The 20162-nt window shown below is 40.4% G+C and overlaps 1 protein-coding gene across 1 annotated transcript in view; it reads left to right on the top strand.

The window, feature by feature from the left end:
- The first annotated feature begins 1181 nt into the window (after positions 1 to 1181).
- The window catches only part of LOC138855390 (uncharacterized), a 465601-nt gene continuing 446620 nt past the window's right edge, over positions 1182 to 20162 (top strand). The window contains exon 1 of the mRNA XM_070104528.1: positions 1182 to 1525. Within this exon, the coding sequence (XP_069960629.1) occupies positions 1486 to 1525 (40 nt within the window). The 5' untranslated portion in view covers positions 1182 to 1485. The remainder of the gene's footprint in view (positions 1526 to 20162) is intronic.

The raw sequence follows: 20162 nt of genomic DNA, 5'->3' as shown, positions 1-20162 counted from the left end.
TTCCCCTTAGCTCTGGAACTAACCTTGTCGCAAACCTTTGTACTTTCTCTAGTTTCTTGACGTGCTTTATCAAGTGCGGGTTCCAAACAGGTGCTGCATACTCCAGTATGGGCCTGACATACACGGTGTACAGTGTCTTGAATGATTCCTTACTAAGGTATCGGAATGCTGTTCTCAGGTTTGCCAGGCGCCCATATGCTGCAGCAGTTATCTGATTGATGTGTGCTTCCGGAGACATGCTCGGTGTTATACTCACCCCAAGATCTTTCTCCTTGAGTGAGGTTTGCAGTCTTTGGCCACCTAGCCTATACTCGGTCTGTGGTCTTCTGTGCCCTTCCCCTATCTTCATGACTTTGCATTTGGCAGGATTAAATTCGAGAAGCCATTTGCTGGACCAGGTGTCCAGTCTGTCCAGGTCTCTTTGAAGTCCTGCCTGGTCCTCATCAGATTTAATTCTCCTCATTAACTTCACATCACCAAAAATAGCACTGGTCCTAGGACCGACCCCTGTGGGACCCCGCTCGTCACAGGTGCCCACTGTGATACATCATTACGTACCATGACTCGTTGTTGCCTCCCTGTCAGGTATTTTCTGATCCATTGCAGTGCCCTTCCTGTTATATGCGCCTGATGCTCTAGCTTCTGCACTAATCTCTTGTGAGGAACTGTGTCAAAGGCCTTCTTGCAGTCCAAGAAGATGCAATCAACCCACCCCTCTCTCTCGTGTCTTACTTCTGTTATTTTATCATAAAACTCCAGAAGGTTTGTGACACAGGATTTGCCTTCCGTGAATCCGTGCTGGTTGGCATTTATACTCTTGTTCCGTTCCAGGTGCTCCACCACTCTCCTCCTGATAATCTTCTCCATAATTTTGCATACTATACACGTCAATGACACAGGTCTATAGTTTAGTGCCTCTTTTCTGTCTCCTTTTTTAAAAATGGGAACTACATTTGCCGTCTTCCACACCTCAGGTAGTTGCCCAGTTTCCAGGGACGTGTTGAAGATTGTGGTAAGTGTGTGTGTGTGTGTGTGTGTGTGTGTGTGTGTGTGTGTGTGTGTGTGTGTGTGTGTGTGTGTGTGTGTGTGTGTGTGCTTGTGCTTGTGTGTGTGTGCGTGCGCGACAGGAGGGCGGTGAGTGCGACAGCACGCGTGGAACAGCTCCAGTATGCCACCTGACGTTGTCGTGTACACTTGCATCACACACATACACACACTCTCTCTCACACACACACACACGCGCTCGCACACACGTACACACGCCTCCCCGTGTTCCAACTTCCGTAACACGCCGTGATGTACCTGAAAAATCAACCACGTAATACGTAACATAACGCAACTGTAAGAGTCCCCTTAGTGTCAACATATGATAACAAAGTGCAGATTAATTGATGTCAACACAGAATTGATGTCAACACAGAATTGATGTCAACACAGAATTGATGTCAACACAGCATCATTGAGCATCAATCAACTGGACCCAAGATGCAGACGTTGTACATCTGTACAGTGATCTTCATCAACTGTACGTATGTCCTAAATACTGTTTCTAAGTGTATTGTAACGGTTTCTAAGTACATTGTAACTGTTTCTAAGTACATTATAACTTTCTAAGAACATTGTAACTGTTTCTAAGTACATTATAACTGTTTCTAAGAGCATTGTAACTGTTTCTAAGTACACTGGACTGTTTCTAAGAACACTGCAACTGTTTCTAACTACATTGTAACTGTTTCTAAGTACATTATAACTGTTTCTAAGTACATTGTAACTGTTTCTAAGAACATTGTAACTGTATCTAAAAACATTGTAGCTGTTTCTAAGAACATTGTAACAGTATCTAAAAACATTGTAACTGTTTCTAAGTACACTGGACTGTTTCTAAGAACACTGCAACTGTTTCTAACTATATTGGAGCTGTTTCTAAGTAGTTACATTGTAACTGTTTCCAAGAACATTGGAACTGTTTCTAAGTAGCTACATTGTAACTGTTTCTAAGTACATTGTGACTGTTTCTAAGTAGCTACATTGTAACTGTTTCTAAGTACATTGTGACTGTTTCTAAGTAGCTACATTGTAACTGTTTCTAAGTACATTGTGACTTTCTAAGTAGCTACATTGTAACTGTTTCTAAGTACATTGTGACTGTTTCTAAGTACATTGTAACTGTTTCTAAGTAGCTACATTGTAACTGTTTCTAAGTACATTGTAACTGTTTCTAAGTATATTGCAACTGTTTCTAAGTATATTGTAAATGTTTCTAAGTACATTATAACAGTTTATACGTACATTATAACTGTTTCTAAGTACATTATAACTGTTTCTAAGTACATTGTAACTGTTTCTAAGTACATTATAGCTGTTTCTAAGTACATTATAACTGTTTCTAAGTACATTATAACTGTTTCTAAGTACATTATAACTGTTTCTTAGTAATACACAAAAGTACTTTAGACTTGCCAGTAGTGTTTAGAAATTAAACTTTTTTTCTATGAGGTTAAGCAAAAGTATTTCGTGTGTGTTTCTTGTGTGGGTCTGCATATTGCTGTCAGCAACACTGTGTTGCAATCTTTCTGTCAAGTTATTGCTGTCAGCAACACTGTGTTGCAATCTTTCTGCCAAGTTATTGCTGTCAGCAACACTGTGTTGCAATCTTTCTGCCAAGTTATTGCTGTCAGCAACACTGTGTTGCAATCTTTCTGCCAAGTTATTGCTGTCAGTAACACTGTGTTGCAATCTTTCTGCCAAGTTATTGCTGTCAGCAACACTGTGTTGCAATCTTTCTGCCAAGTTATTGCTGTCAGCAACACTGTGTTGCAATCTTTCTGCCAAGTTATTGCTGTCAGCAACACTGTGTTGCAATCTTTCTGCCAAGTTATTGCTGTCAGCAACACTGTGTTGCAATCTTTCTGCCAAGTTATTGCTGTCAGTAACACTGTGTTGCAATCTTTCTGCCAAGTTATTGCTGTCAGCAACACTGTGTTGCAATCTTTCTGCCAAGTTATTGCTGTCAGCAACACTGTGTTGCAATCTTTCTGCCAAGTTATTGCTGTCAGCAACACTGTGTTGCAATCTTTCTGCCAAGTTATTGCTGTCAGTAACACTGTGTTGCAATCTTTCTGCCAAGTTATTGCTGTCAGCAACACTGTGTTGCAATCTTTCTGCCAAGTTATTGCTGTCAGCAACACTGTGTTGAAATCTTTCTGCCAAGTTATTGCTGTCAGCAACACTGTGTTGCAATCTTTCTGCCAAGTTATTGCTGTCAGCAACACTGTGTTGCAATCTTTCTGCCAAGTTATTGCTGTCAGTAACACTGTGTTGCAATCTTTCTCTCAAGTTATTGCTGTCAGCAACACTGTGTTGCAATCTTTCTGCCAAGTTATTGCTGTCAGCAACACTGTGTTGCAATCTTTCTCTCGAGATATTGCTGTCAGCAACACTGTGTTGCAATCTTTCTGCCAAGTTATTGCTGTCAGCAACACTGTGTTGCAATCTTTCTGCCAAGTTATTGCTGTCAACAACACTGTGTTGCAATCTTTCTCCCAAGTTATTGCTGTCAGCAACACTGTGTTGCAATCTTTCTGCCAAGTTATTGCTGTCAGTAACACTGTGTTGCAATATTTCTGCCAAGTTATTGCTGTCAGCAACACTGTGTTGCAATCTTTCTCTCAAGTTATTGCTGACAGTAACACTGTGTTGCAATCTTTCTGCCAAGTTATTGCTGTCAGTAACACTGTGTTGCAATATTTCTGCCAAGTTATTGCTGTCAGCAACACTGTGTTGCAATCTTTCTGCCAAGTTATTGCTGTCAGCAACACTGTGTTGCAATCTTTCTGCCAAGTTATTGCTGTCAGTAACACTGTGTTGCAATATTTCTGCCAAGTTATTGCTGTCAGCAACACTGTGTTGCAATCTTTCTGCCAAGTTATTGCTGTCAGTAACACTGTGTTGCAATATTTCTCCCAAGTTATTGCTGTCAGTAACACTGTGTTGCAATCTTTCTGCCAAGTTATTGCTGTCAGCAACACTGTGTTGCAATCTTTCTGCCAAGTTATTGCTGTCAGCAACACTGTGTTGCAATCTTTCTGCCAAGTTATTGCTGTCAGTAACACTGTGTTGCAATATTTCTGCCAAGTTATTGCTGTCAGCAACACTGTGTTGCAATCTTTCTGCCAAGTTATTGCTGTCAGCAACACTGTGTTGCAATCTTTCTGCCAAGTTATTGCTGTCAGTAACACTGTGTTGCAATATTTCTGCCAAGTTATTGCTGTCAGCAACACTGTGTTGCAATCTTTCTGCCAAGTTATTGCTGTCAGCAACACTGTGTTGCAATCTTTCTGCCAAGTTATTGCTGTCAGTAACACTGTGTTGCAATATTTCTGCCAAATTATTGCTGTCAGCAACACTGTGTTGCAATCTTTCTGCCAAGTTATTGCTGTCAGCAACACTGTGTTGCAATCTTTCTGCCAAGTTATTGCTGTCAGCAACACTGTGTTGCAATCTTTCTGCCAAGTTATTGCTGTCAGTAACACTGTGTTGCAATATTTCTGCCAAGTTATTGCTGTCAGCAACACTGTGTTGCAATCTTTCTGCCAAGTTATTGCTGTCAGCAACACTGTGTTGCAATCTTTCTGCCAAGTTATTGCTGTCAGTAACACTGTTGCAATATTTCTGCCAAGTTATTGCTGTCAGCAACACTGTGTTGCAATATTTCTGCCAAGTTATTGCTGTCAGTAACACTGTGTTGCAATATTTCTGCCAAGTTATTGCTGTCAGCAACACTGTGTTGCAATCTTTCTCTCGAGATATTGCTGTCAGCAACACTGTGTTGCAATCTTTCTCCCAAGATATTACTGTCAGCAACACTGTGTTGCAATCTTTCTCCCAAGATATTACTGTCAGCAACACTGTGTTGCTATCTTTCTCCCAAGATATTACTGTCAGCAACACTGTGTTGCAATCTTTCTCCCAAGATATTACTGTCAGCAACACTGTGTTGCAATCTTTCTCCCAAGATATTACTGTCAGCAACACTGTGTTGCAATCTTTCTCCCAAGATATTACTGTCAGCAACACTGTGTTGCAATATTTCTCCCAAGTTATTGCTGTCAGCAACACTGTGTTGCAATCTTTCTGCCAAGTTATTGCTGTCAGCAACACTGTGTTGCAATCTTTCTGCCAAGTTATTGCTGTCAGTAACACTGTGTTGCAATCTTTCTGCCAAGTTATTGCTGTCAGCAACACTGTGTTGCAATCTTTCTCTCAAGTTATTGCTGTCAGCAACACTGTGTTGCAATCTTTCTGCCAAGTTATTGCTGTCAGCAACACTGTGTTGCAATCTTTCTGCCAAGTTATTGCTGTCAGCAACACTGTGTTGCAATCTTTCTGCCAAGTTATTGCTGTCAGTAACACTGTGTTGCAATCTTTCTGCCAAGTTATTGCTGTCAGTAACACTGTGTTGCAATCTTTCTGCCAAGTTATTGCTGTCAGCAACACTGTGTTGCAATCTTTCTGCCAAGTTATTGCTGTCAGTAACACTGTGTTGCAATCTTTCTGCCAAGTTATTGCTGTCAGCAACACTGTGTTGCAATCTTTCTGCCAAGTTATTGCTGTCAGCAACACTGTGTTGCAATCTTTCTGCCAAGTTATTGCTGTCAGCAACACTGTGTTGCAATCTTTCTGCCAAGTTATTGCTGTCAGCAACACTGTGTTGCAATCTTTCTGCCAAGTTATTGCTGTCAGCAACACTGTGTTGCAATCTTTCTGCCAAGTTATTGCTGTCAGCAACACTGTGTTGCAATCTTTCTGCCAAGTTATTGCTGTCAGCAACACTGTGTTGCAATCTTTCTGCCAAGTTATTGCTGTCAGTAACACTGTGTTGCAATCTTTCTGCCAAGTTATTGCTGTCAGTAACACTGTGTTGCAATCTTTCTGCCAAGTTATTGCTGTCAGCAACACTGTGTTGCAATCTTTCTGCCAAGTTATTGCTGTCAGTAACACTGTATTGCAATCTTTCTGCCAAGTTATTGCTGTCAGTAACACTGTGTTGCAATCTTTCTGCCAAGTTATTGCTGTCAGCAACACTGTGTTGCAATCTTTCTGCCAAGTTATTGCTGTCAGTAACACTGTGTTGCAATCTTTCTGCCAAGTTATTGCTGTCAGTAACACTGTGTTGCAATCTTTCTGCCAAGTTATTGCTGTCAGCAACACTGTGTTGCAATCTTTCTGCCAAGTTATTGCTGTCAGCAACACTGTGTTGCAATCTATCTGCCAAGTTATTGCTGTCAGCAACACTGTGTTGCAATCTTTCTGCCAAGTTATTGCTGTCAGCAACACTGTGTTGCAATCTTTCTGCCAAGTTATTGCTGTCAGCAACACTGTGTTGCAATCTTTCTGCCAAGTTATTGCTGTCAGCAACACTGTGTTGCAATCTTTCTCTCACAACACGCTTTCAAAATACTGTTGTCAAAAATTTCTGTTTCCAAAAATTCCTGTTGACAAATTCCTGTTGTCAAAAATTGTCATAAATTCCTGTTGTCAAAAATTGTTTTTGACAAAAATTTCTGCTGTCAAAAATCACTGTTGACAAATAACTGTTGTCACAAATTCCTGTTGACACTGATTCCTGTTGTCAAAAATTCCTGTTGACACAGATTCCTGTTGTCAAAAATTCCTGTTGTCAAAAATTAGTGTTGACACAAATTCCTGTTGTCAAAAATTTCTGTTTTCAAAAATTCCTGTTGACAAATTCCTGTTGTCAAAAATTGTCATAAATTCCTGTTGTCAAAAATTGTTTTTGACAAAAATTTCTGCTGTCAAAAATCACTGTTGACAAATAACTGTTGTCACAAATTCCTGTTGACACTGATTCCTGTTGTCAAAAATTCCTGTTGACACAGATTCCTGTTGTCAAAAATTCCTGTTGACAGATTACTGTTGTCAAAAATTCCTGTTGACACTGATTCCTGTTGTCAAAAATTCCTGTTGACACTGATTCCTGTTGTCAAAAATTCCTGTTGACACAGATTCCTGTTGTCAAAAATTCCTGTTGACACAGATTCCTGTTGTCAAAAATTCCTGTTGACACAGATTCCTGTTGTCAAAAATTCCTGTTGACACAGATTCCTGTTGTCAAAAATTCCTGTTGACACAGATTCCTGTTGTCAAAAATTCCTGTTGACACAGATTCCTGTTGTCAAAAATTCCTGTTGACACTGATTCCTGTTATCAAAAATTCCTGTTGACACAGATTCCTGTTGTCAAAAATTCCTGTTTACACAGATTCCTGTTGTCAAAAATTCCTGTTGACACAGATTCCTGTTGTCAAAAATTCCTGTTGACACAGATTCCTGTTGTCAAAAATTCCTGTTGACACTGATTCCTGTTGCCAGAAATTTCTGTTGTCAAAAATTCTTTTTGTCACAAATTCTGTTGTGACAAAATTTCCGTTAACAGATTCCTAGGGTAATTATCGTGGCGTCGTTAACGGTGAATTACGGTCGAGATTCATAGGGTAATGAACTGACAAGTGGCCCATGAGCCATTTGCCACAACGTTTCGCTCAAGGACACTTTTCCAAGTTATCCATGAGCGAAACGTAGTGAAAAAAACGGCTTACGACTTTTCGTTCAGGGAAAAAAACATTGTATATAGCGAGAAATATTTACTGCGCTACATTTCGCTCTCTCGATAAAGTCTTCCCATGAGCGAAACGTCTCTTACCTCGACTTAGTTTGGTGTTGATCTGAACTGCTTGTGAGACTAGAGACGGTGAAAAGCTCTTGATCTGAGGGTCCGGAGCTGCCTTCCTCTCCTACCTCGGATCAAACCCAGGCGCTGTATGATCCTCACGGGTTTAGCGCTTTTTTCTTTATCGGTTCACTTGAAATAAAACTTAATTAAAATTACCTTAAATGCAACGTAAGATAATTACTTTAGATATAACGTGAGATAATTACTTTAGATATAACGTGAGATAATTACTTTAGATATAACGTGACATAATTACTTTAGATATAACGTGACATAATTACTTTAGATATAACGTGAGATAATTACTTTAGACATAACGTGAGATAATTACTTTAGATATAACGTGAGATAATTACTTTAGATATAACGTGAGATAATTACTTTAGATATAACGTGACATAATTACTTTAGATATAACGTGAGATAATTACTTTAGACATAACGTGAGATAATTACTTTAGATATAACGTGAGATAATTACTTTAGATATAACGTGAGATAATTACTTTAGATATAACGTGACATAATTACTTTAGATATAACGTGAGATAATTACTTTAGATATAACGTGAGATAATTACTTTAGATATAACGTGAGATAATTACTTTAGATATAACGTGACATAATTACTTTAGATATAACGTGACATAATTACTTTAGATATAACGTGAGATAATTACTTTAGACATAACGTGAGATAATTACTTTAGATATAACGTGAGATAATTACTTTAGATATAACGTGACATAATTACTTTAGATATAACGTGACATAATTACTTTAGATATAACGTGAGATAATTACTTTAGACATAACGTGAGATAATTACTTTAGATATAACGTGAGATAATTACTTTAGACATAACGTGAGATAATTACTTTAGATATAACGTGACATAATTACTTTAGATATAACGTGAGATAATTACTTTAGATATAACGTGAGATAATTACTTTAGACATAACGTGAGATAATTACTTTAGATATAACGTGAGATAATTACTTTAGATATAACGTGAGATAATTACTTTAGATATAACGTGACATAATTACTTTAGATATAACGTGAGATAATTACTTTAGATATAACGTGAGATAATTACTTTAGATATAACGTGAGATAATTACTTTATATATAACGTGAGATAATTACTTGAGATATAACGTGAGATAATTACTTTAGATATAACGTGAGATAATTACTTTAGATATAACGTGAGATAATTACTTTAGATATAACGTGAGATAATTTCTTTAGATATAACGTGAGATAATTTAGATATAACGTAAGATAATTACTTTAGATATAACGTGAGATAATTACCTTAGATATAACGTGAGATAATTACATTAGATATAACGTAAGATAATTAATTTATATATAACGTGAGATAATTACCTTAGATATAACGTAAGATAATTTCTTGAGATATAACGTGAGATAATTACCTTAGACATAACGTCAGATAATTGCCCTAGATATAACTTCAGCAATAACGTAAAATAACTGTGCTAGTTATAACGTTACATAATTACACCAGATACATCATAAGGATTATTATCGTCAGATAATTGTGAGAGATAAATGTAAATATAACGCTATGTAATTATTTTTATTAATTATCTTATAATTAACGTTGATAATTAAAGTTAATATATATATATATATATATATATATATATATATATATATATATATATATGTCGTGCCGAATATGTAAAACTGGTCAATTAGCAAGAACTCATTTAAAATTAAGTCCTTTCTGAAATTTTCTCTTATACGTTTAAAGATATATTTTTTTCATTAATGTTAATGTAATTTTTTTTAATTTTGCACCAAAAGTATCTTAGAAAACTTACCTAACCTTATTATAGCAAGAGCAATTTATTTCAGCCTAATCCAGCTAAATATATTTTAAATACGTTTACAATAATTTAACACTTAACAAACACAATCAAATATATTTTTTTCGTTAGGTTCAGAATGATTTTGGCGAAATAATTGCATACACAAATTTTTACTTGTCCTATATGGCAAGATGAGCGTTGCTTTTTAAGCCAAGATCGCAAGTTCTGCCTATTCGGCACGACATATATATATATATATATATATATATATATATATATATATATGGAACAAAGAGCCTTGCGAAGTAACTTTATGGAACAAAGTAACTTTATGGAACAAAGTAACTTTATGGAAAAAAGTAACTTTATGGAACAAAGTAACTTTATGGAACAAAATAACTTTATGGAACAAAGTAAACTTATGGAACAAAGTAACCTTATGGAACAAAGTAACTTTATTGAACAAAGTTACTTTATTGAACAAAGTTACTTTATGGAACAAAGTAACTTTATGGAACAAAGTAACTTTATGGAACAAAGTAACTTTATTGAACAAAGTTACTTTATGGAACAAAGTAACTTTATGGAACAAAGTAACTTTATGGAACAAAGTAACTTTATGGAACAAAGTAACCTTATGGAACAAAGTAACTTTATGGAACAAAGTAACTTTATTGAACAAAGTTACTTTATTGAACAAAGTTACTTTATGGAACAAAGTAACTTTATGGAACAAAGTAACTTTATGGAACAAAGTAACTTTATGGAACAAAGTAACCTTATGGAACAAAGTAACTTTATGGAACAAAGTAATTTTATGGAACAAAGTAACCTTATGGAACAAAGTAACTTTATTGAACAAAGTAACTTTATGGAACAAAGTAACCTTATGGAACAAAGTAACTTTATGGAACAAAGTAACCTTATGGAACAAAGTAACTTTATGGAACAAAGTAACTTTATGGAACAAAGTAACCTTATGGAACAAAGTAACTTTATGGAACAAAGTAACTTTATGGAAAAAAGTAACTTTATGGAACAAAGTAACTTTATGGAACAAAGTAACTTTATGGAACAAAGTAACTTTATGGAACAAAGTTACTTTATGGAACAAAGTAACTTTATGGAGCAAAGTAACTTTGTGGAACAAAGTAACTTTATGGAACAAAGTTACTTTATGGAACAAAGTAACTTTATGGAACAAAGTAATTTTATGGAACAAAGTAACTTTATGGAACAAAGTAATTTTATGGAACAAAGTAACTTTATGGAACAAAGTAATTTTATGGAACAAATAACTTTATGGAACAAAGTAACTTTATGGAACAAAATAACCTTATGGAACAAAGTAATTTTATGGAACAAATAACTTGTACAAGGGTAGAGAAGTGTTCTTTTGTTCACAATGGAACAAACTGATACACAATATATGTGGGTGAACGTACGTACATGTACGTGCGCTACACATGTACGTGCGCTACACATGTACGTGCGCTACACATGTACGTGCGCTGCACATGTACGTGCGCTACACATGTACGTGCGCTACACATGTACGTGCGCTACACATGTACGTGCGCTACACATGTACGTGCGCTACACATGTACGTGCGCTACACATGTACGTGCGCTACACATGTACGTGCGCTACACATGTACGTGCGCTACACATGTACGTGCGCTACACATGTACGTGCGCTACACACACGTACACTATGTACTTATTCTTTCATTATTTTCTAAGACTTTGTAATTAAATTAAATGATGTACGTATTATCCAGCATTCATTGTCCCTGTTCACCTAGCAGTAAGTAGGTACCTGGGTGTTAATCACCTTACACCTGCTACCACTGTTCACCTAGCAGTAAGTAGGTACCTGGGTGTTAATCACCTTACACCTGCTACCATTGTTCACCTAGCAGTAAACAGGTACCTGGGTGTTAATCACCTTACACCTGCTACCACTGTTCACCTAGCAGTAAGTAGGTACCTGGGTGTTAATCACCTTACACCTGCTGTCACTGTTCACCTAGCAGTAAGTAGGTACCTGGGTGTTAATCACCTTACACCTGCTGTCACTGTTCACCTAGCAGTAAGTAGGTATCTGGGTGTTAATCACCTTACACCTGCTGTCACTGTTCACCTAGCAGTAAGTAGGTACCTGGGTGTTAATCACCTTACACCTGCTGTCACTGTTCACCTAGCAGTAAGTAGGTACCTGGGTGTTAATCACCTTACACCTGCTACCACTGTTCACCTAGCAGTAAGTAGGTACCTGAGTGTTAGTCACCTTACACCTGCTACCACTGTTCACCTAGCAGTAAGTAGGTACCTGAGTGTTAGTCACCTTACACCTGCTACCACTGTTCACCTAGCAGTAAGTAGGTACCTGAGTGTTAGTCACCTTACACCTGCTGTCACTGTTCACCTAGCAGTAAGTAGGTACCTGGGTGTTAATCACCTTACACCTGCTGTCACTGTTCACCTAGCAGTAAGTAGGTACCTGGGTGTTAATCACCTTACACCTGCTGTCACTGTTCACCTAGCAGTAAGTAGGTACCTGGGTGTTAATCACCTTACACCTGCTGTCACTGTTCACCTAGCAGTAAGTAGGTACCTGGGTGTTAATCACCTTACACCTGCTGTCACTGTTCACCTAGCAGTAAGTAGGTACCTGGGTGTTAATCACCTTACACCTGCTGTCACTGTTCACCTAGCAGTAAGTAGGTACCTGGGTGTTAATCACCTTACACCTGCTGTCACTGTTCACCTAGCAGTAAGTAGGTACCTGGGTGTTAATCACCTTACACCTGCTGTCACTGTTCACCTAGCAGTAAGTAGGTACCTGGGTGTTAATCACCTTACACCTGCTGTCACTGTTCACCTAGCAGTAAGTAGGTACCTGGGTGTTAATCACCTTACACCTGCTGTCCCTGTTCACCTAGCAGTAAGTAGGTACCTGGGTGTTAATCACCTTACACCTGCTGTCACTGTTCACCTAGCAGTAAGTAGGTACCTGGGTGTTAATCACCTTACACCTGCTGTCCCTGTTCACCTAGCAGTAAGTAGGTACCTGGGTGTTAATCACCTTACACCTGCTGCCACTGTTCACCTAGCAGTAAGTAGGTACCTGGGTGTTAATCACCTTACACCTGCTGTCACTGTTCACCTAGCAGTAAACAGGTACCTGGGTGTTAATCACCTTACACCTGCTACCACTGTTCACCTAGCAGTAAGTAGGTACCTGGGTGTTAATCACCTTACACCTGCTGTCACTGTTCACCTAGCAGTAAGTAGGTACCTGGGTGTTAATCACCTTACACCTGCTGTCACTGTTCACCTAGCAGTAAGTAGGTACCTGGGTGTTAATCACCTTACACCTGCTGTCACTGTTCACCTAGCAGTAAGTAGGTACCTGGGTGTTAATCACCTTACACCTGCTGTCCCTGTTCACCTAGCAGTAAGTAGGTACCTGGGTGTTAATCACCTTACACCTGCTGTCACTGTTCACCTAGCAGTAAGTAGGTACCTGGGTGTTAATCACCTTACACCTGCCGTCCCTGTTCACCTAGCAGTAAGTAGGTACCTGGGTGTTAATCACCTTACACCTGCTGCCACTGTTCACCTAGCAGTAAGTAGGTACCTGGGTGTTAATCACCTTACACCTGCTGTCACTGTTCACCTAGAAGTAAACAGGTACCTGGGTGTTAATCACCTTACACCTGCTACCACTGTTCACCTAGCAGTAAGTAGGTACCTGGGTGTTAATCACCTTACACCTGCTGTCACTGTTCACCTAGCAGTAAGTAGGTACCTGGGTGTTAATCACCTTACACCTGCTGTCACTGTTCACCTAGCAGTAAGTAGGTACCTGGGTGTTAATCACCTTACACCTGCTGTCACTGTTCACCTAGCAGTAAGTAGGTACCTGGGTGTTAATCACCTTACACCTGCTGTCCCTGTTCACCTAGCAGTAAGTAGGTACCTGGGTGTTAATCACCTTACACCTGCTGTCACTGTTCACCTAGCAGTAAGTAGGTACCTGGGTGTTAATCACCTTACACCTGCTGTCACTGTTCACCTAGCAGTAAGTAGGTACCTGGGTGTTAATCACCTTACACCTGCTGTCACTGTTCACCTAGCAGTAAGTAGGTACCTGGGTGTTAATCACCTTACACCTGCTGTCCCTGTTCACCTAGCAGTAAGTAGGTACCTGGGTGTTAATCACCTTACACCTGCTGTCACTGTTCACCTAGCAGTAAGTAGGTACCTGGGTGTTAATCACCTTACACCTGCTGTCCCTGTTCACCTAGCAGTAAGTAGGTACCTGGGTGTTAATCACCTTACACCTGCTGTCACTGTTCACCTAGCAGTAAGTAGGTACCTGGGTGTTAATCACCTTACACCTGCTGTCACTGTTCACCTAGCAGTAAGTAGGTACCTGGGTGTTAATCACCTTACACCTGCTGTCACTGTTCACCTAGCAGTAAGTAGGTACCTGGGTGTTAATCACCTTACACCTGCTGTCCCTGTTCACCTAGCAGTAAGTAGGTACCTGGGTGTTAATCACCTTACACCTGCTGTCACTGTTCACCTAGCAGTAAGTAGGTACCTGGGTGTTAATCACCTTACACCTGCTGTCCCTGTTCACCTAGCAGTAAGTAGGTACCTGGGTGTTAATCACCTTACACCTGCTGTCACTGTTCACCTAGCAGTAAGTAGGTACCTGGGTGTTAATCACCTTACACCTGCTGTCACTGTTCACCTAGCAGTAAGTAGGTACCTGGGTGTTAATCACCTTACACCTGCTGTCACTGTTCACCTAGCAGTAAGTAGGTACCTGGGTGTTAATCACCTTACACATGCTGTCACTGTTCACCTAGCAGTAAGTAGGTACCTGGGTGTTAATCACCTTACAACTGCTGTCACTGTTCACCTAGCAGTAAGTAGGTACCTGGGTGTTAATCACCTTACACCTGCTGTCACTGTTCACCTAGCAGTAAGTAGGTACCTGGGTGTTAATCACCTTACACCTGCTGTCACTGTTCACCTAGCAGTAAGTAGGTACCTGGGTGTTAATCACCTTACACCTGCTGTCACTGTTCACCTAGCAGTAAGTAGGTATCTGGGTGTTAATCACCTTACACCTGCTGTCACTGTTCACCTAGCAGTAAGTAGGTACCTGGGTGTTAATCACCTTACACCTGCTGTCACTGTTCACCTAGCAGTAAGTAGGTACCTGGGTGTTAATCACCTTACACCTGCTGTCACTGTTCACCTAGCAGTAAGTAGGTACCTGGGTGTTAATCACCTTACACCTGCTGTCACTGTTCACCTAGCAGTAAGTAGGTACCTGGGTGTTAATCACCTTACACCTGCTGTCACTGTTCACCTAGCAGTAAGTAGGTACCTGGGTGTTAATCACCTTACACCTGCTGTCACTGTTCACCTAGCAGTAAGTAGGTACCTGGGTGTTAATCACCTTACACCTGCTGCCACTGTTCACCTAGCAGTAAGTAGGTACCTGGGTGTTAATCACCTTACACCTGCTGTCACTGTTCACCTAGCAGTAAACAGGTACCTGGGTGTTAATCACCTTACACCTGCTATCACTGTTCACCTAGCAGTAAACAGGTACCTGGGTGTTAATCACCTTACACCTGCTGTCACTGTTCACCTAGCAGTAAGTAGGTACCTGGGTGTTAATCACCTTACACCTGCTGTCACTGTTCACCTAGCAGTAAACAGGTACCTGGGTGTTAATCACCTTACACCTGCTATCACTGTTCACCTAGCAGTAAGTAGGTACCTGGGTGTTAATCACCTTACACCTGCTGTCAATGTTCACCTAGCAGTAAACAGGTACCTGGGTGTTAATCACCTTACACCTGCTGTCACTGTTCACCTAGCAGTAAGTAGGTACCTGGGTGTTAATCACCTTACACCTGCTACCACTGTTCACCTAGCAGTAAGTAGGTACCTGGGTGTTAATCACCTTACACCTGCTACCACTGTTCACCCAGCAGTAAACAGGTACCTGGGTGTTAATCACCTTACACCTGCTGTCACTGTTCACCTAGCAGTAAACAGGTACCTGGGTGTTAATCACCTTACACCTGCTGTCACTGTTCACCTAGCAGTAAGTAGGTACCTGGGTGTTAATCACCTTACACCTGCTACCACTGTTCACCTAGCAGTAAGTAGGTACCTGGGTGTTAATCACCTTACACCTGCTGTCACTGTTCACCTAGCAGTAAACAGGTACCTGGGTGTTAATCACCTTACACCTGCTACCACTGTTCACCTAGCAGTAAGTAGGTACCTGGGTGTTAATCACCTTACACCTGCTACCACTGTTCACCTAGCAGTAAGTAGGTACCTGGGTGTTAATCACCTTACACCTGCCGTCACTGTTCACCTAGCAGTAAGTAGGTCCCTGTGTGTTAATCACCTTACACCTGCTACCACTGTTCACCTAGCAGTAAGTAGGTACCTGGGTGTTAATCACCTTACACCTGCTACCACTGTTCACCTAGCAGTAAGTAGGTACCTTGGTGTTAATCACCTTACACCTGCTGCCACTGTTCACCTAGCAGTAAACAGGTACCTGGGTGTTAGTTGAGTGTTGTGGGTGGCATCCTGGGCAGGGTGAAACTATAGACAAGTCACCTTACACCTGCACATTAACCTAAATTATTTTAAAAATCTCAAAAATTAATTAATACTTTCCATTCCAAGATTCTTTTTTTTTTTTTTTGAGAATATATATATGGATTCTTGTGTCAGGGAAAAATCTCTGATTGTCTCCCTAGAGTGGTCGATTTTGTCAGGGAAATCCTCTGATTGTCTCCCTAGAGTGGTCGATTTTGTCAGGGAAATCTTCTGTCTCCCTAGAGTGGTCGATTTTGTCAGGGAGAATCTCTGATTGTCTCCCTAGAGTGGTCGATTTTGTCAGGGAAAAATCTCTGATTGTCTCCCTAGAGTGGTCGATTTTGTCAGGGAAAATCTCTGATTGTCTCCCTAGAGTGGTCGATTTTGTCAGGGAAAAACCTCTGATTGTCTCCCTAGAGTGTTCGATTTTGTCAGGGAAAAAACCTCTGATTGTCTCCCTAGAGTGTTCGATTTTGTCAGGGAAAAAACCTCTGATTGTCTCCCTAGAGTGTTCGATTTTGTCAGGGAAAAACCTCTGATTGTCTCCCTAGAGTGATCGATTTTGTCAGGGAAATCCTCTGATTGTCTCACTAGAGTGGTCGATTTTGTCAGGGAAAAACCTCTGATTGTCTCCCTAGAGTGATCGATTTTGTCAGGGAAAAACCTCTGATTGTCTCCCTAGAGTGATCGATTTTGTCAGGGAAAAACCTCTGATTGTCTCCCTAGAGTGATCGATTTTGTCAGGGAAAAACCTCTGATTGTCTCCCTAGAGTGTTCGATTTTGTCAGGGAAAAAACCTCTGATTGTCTCCCTAGAGTGATCGATTTTGTCAGGGAAAAACCTCTGATTGTCTCCCTAGAGTGATCGATTTTGTCAGGGAAAAACCTCTGATTGTCTCCCTAGAGTGATCGATTTTGTCAGGGAAAAAACCTATGATTGTCTCCCTAGAGTGATCGATTTTGTCAGGGAAAAACCTCTGATTGTCTCCCTAGAGTGATCGATTTTGTCAGGGAAAAACCTCTGATTGTCTCACTAGAGTGATCGATTTGGTCAGGGAAAAACCTCTGATTGTCTCCCTAGAGTGATCGATTTTGTCAGGGAAAAACCTCTGATTGTCTCCCTAGAGTGATCGATTTGGTCAGGGAAAAACCTCTGATTGTCTCCCTAGAGTGATCGATTTTGTCAGGGAAAAAACCTCTGATTGTCTCCCTAGAGTGTTCGATTTTGTCAGGGAAAAACCTCTGATTGTCTCACTAGAGTGATCGATTTTGTCAGGGAAAAACCTCTGATTGTCTCCCTAGAGTGATCGATTTTGTCAGGGCAAAAAACTCTGATTGTCTCCCTAGAGTGATCGATTTTGTCAGGGAAAAACCTCTGATTGTCTCCCTAGAGTGATCGATTTTGTCAGGGAAAAACCTCTGATTGTCTCCCTAGAGTGATCGATTTTGTCAGGGAAAAACCTCTGATTGTCTCCCTAGAGTGATCGATTTTGTCAGGGAAATCCTCTGATTGTCTCACTAGAGTGATCGATTTTGTCAGGGAAAAACCTCTGATTGTCTCCCTAGAGTGATCGATTTTGTCAGGGAAAAACCTCTGATTGTCTCCCTAGAGTGATCGATTTTGTCAGGGAAAAACCTCTGATTGTCTCACTAGAGTGATCGATTTGGTCAGGGAAAAACCTCTGATTGTCTCCCTAGAGTGATCGATTTGGTCAGGGAAAAACCTCTGATTGTCTCCCTAGAGTGATCGATTTGGTCAGGGAAAAAACCTCTGATTGTCTCACTAGAGTGATCGATTTTGTCAGGGAAAAACCTCTGATTGTCTCCCTAGAGTGATCGATTTGGTCAGGGAAAAAACCTCTGATTGTCTCACTAGAGTGGTCGATTTGGTCAGGGAAAAAACCTCTGATTGTCTCACTAGAGTGGTCGATTTGGTCAGGGAAAAAACCTCTGATTGTCTCCCTAGAGTGATCGATTTTGTCAGGGAAAAACCTCTGATTGTCTCCCTAGAGTGATCGATTTTGTCAGGGAAAAACCTCTGATTGTCTCCCTAGAGTGATCGATTTTGTCAGGGAAAAACCTCTGATTGTCTCCCTAGAGTGATCGATTTTGTCAGGGAAAAACCTCTGATTGTCTCCCTAGAGTGATCGATTTTGTCAGGGAAAAACCTCTGATTGTCTCCCTAGAGTGATCGATTTTGTCAGGGAAAAACCTCTGATTGTCTCCCTAGAGTGATCGATTTTGTCAGGGAAAAACCTCTGATTGTCTCACTAGAGTGATCGATTTGGTCAGGGAAAAACCTCTGATTGTGTCCCTAGAGTGATCGATTTTGTCAGGGAAAAACCTCTGATTGTCTCCCTAGAGTGATCGATTTTGTCAGGGAAAAACCTCTGATTGTCTCCCTAGAGTGATCGATTTTGTCAGGGAAAAACCTCTGATTGTCTCCCTAGAGTGATCGATTTTGTCAGGGAAATCTTCTGTCTCCCTAGAGTGATCGATTTTGTCAGGGAAAAACCTCTGATTGTCTCCCTAGAGTGATCGATTTTGTCTACGAAATAAATTTCCCTGTCAGAGGGTGACACTCGCGTTTTCTCCCCTGACTGTTTTTTCTGTCGCTGTGACCCATACGGGTTTAGCGTTTGTGTTTAACAACAAGAACACGGTGGTAATAACCACCACAGCTACAACTACAACAACAATAACAACCACAACATCCACAATATCAACCACAATTACTACAGCACTAGATCAACAACCACAACCATATCAACCGCAACAATTGCAACCACAACATCAACAACATCACAACAGCAACCACAACCACATCAACCACAACAACTACGACAACAACCACAACAACTACGACAACAACCACATCAACCACAACAACTACGACAACAACCACATCAACCACAACAACTACGACAACAACCACATCAACCACAACAACTACGACAACAACCACATCACAAGAGCAACCACATCAACCACAACAACTACGACAACAACCACATCACAACAGGAACCACAACCACATCAACCACAACTACGACAACCACATCAACTAAAACTACGACAACAACCACATCACAACAGCAACCACATCACATCAACCACAACCACATCAACCACAACAACTACAACAACAGCCACTAGGTCAACAACCACAATAAGAGCCACAACCACATCAACCACAACAACCATTAGGTCAACAACCACAATAAGAGCCACAACCCCATCAACCACAACAACAACTACTAGGTCAACAACCACAATAAGAGCCACAACCACATCAACCACAACAACAACCACTAGGTCAACAACCACAATAAGAGCCACAACCCCATCAACCACAACAACAACTACTAGGTCAACAACCACAATAAGAGCCACAACCACATCAACCACAACAACAACCATTAGGTCAACAACCACAATAAGAGCCACAACCCCATCAACCACAACAACAACAACCACTAGGTCAACCACAATAAGAGCCAGAACCACATCAACCACAAGAACAACAACCACTAGGTCAACAACCACAATAAGAGCCACAACCACATCAACCACAACAACAACCACTAGGTCAACAACCACAATAAGAGCCACAACCACATCAACCAGAACCACAACAGCCACTAGGTCAACAACCACAATAAGAGCCACAACCACATCAACCACAACAACAACCATTAGGTCAACAACCACAATAAGAGCCACAACCCCATCAACCACAACAACAACAACCACTAGGTCAACCACAATAAGAGCCAGAACCACATCAACCACAAGAACAACAACCACTAGGTCAACAACCACAATAAGAGCCACAACCACATCAACCACAACAACCACTAGGTCAACAACCACAATAAGAGCCACAACCACATCAACCAGAACCACAA

This window comes from Cherax quadricarinatus, chromosome 92, assembly GCF_038502225.1.
Source record: "Cherax quadricarinatus isolate ZL_2023a chromosome 92, ASM3850222v1, whole genome shotgun sequence".
Lineage (NCBI taxonomy): Eukaryota > Metazoa > Arthropoda > Malacostraca > Decapoda > Parastacidae > Cherax > Cherax quadricarinatus.
The sequence above is the reverse complement of the archived record's forward strand: the minus strand, read 5'-3'. Positions and strand labels throughout refer to the sequence as shown.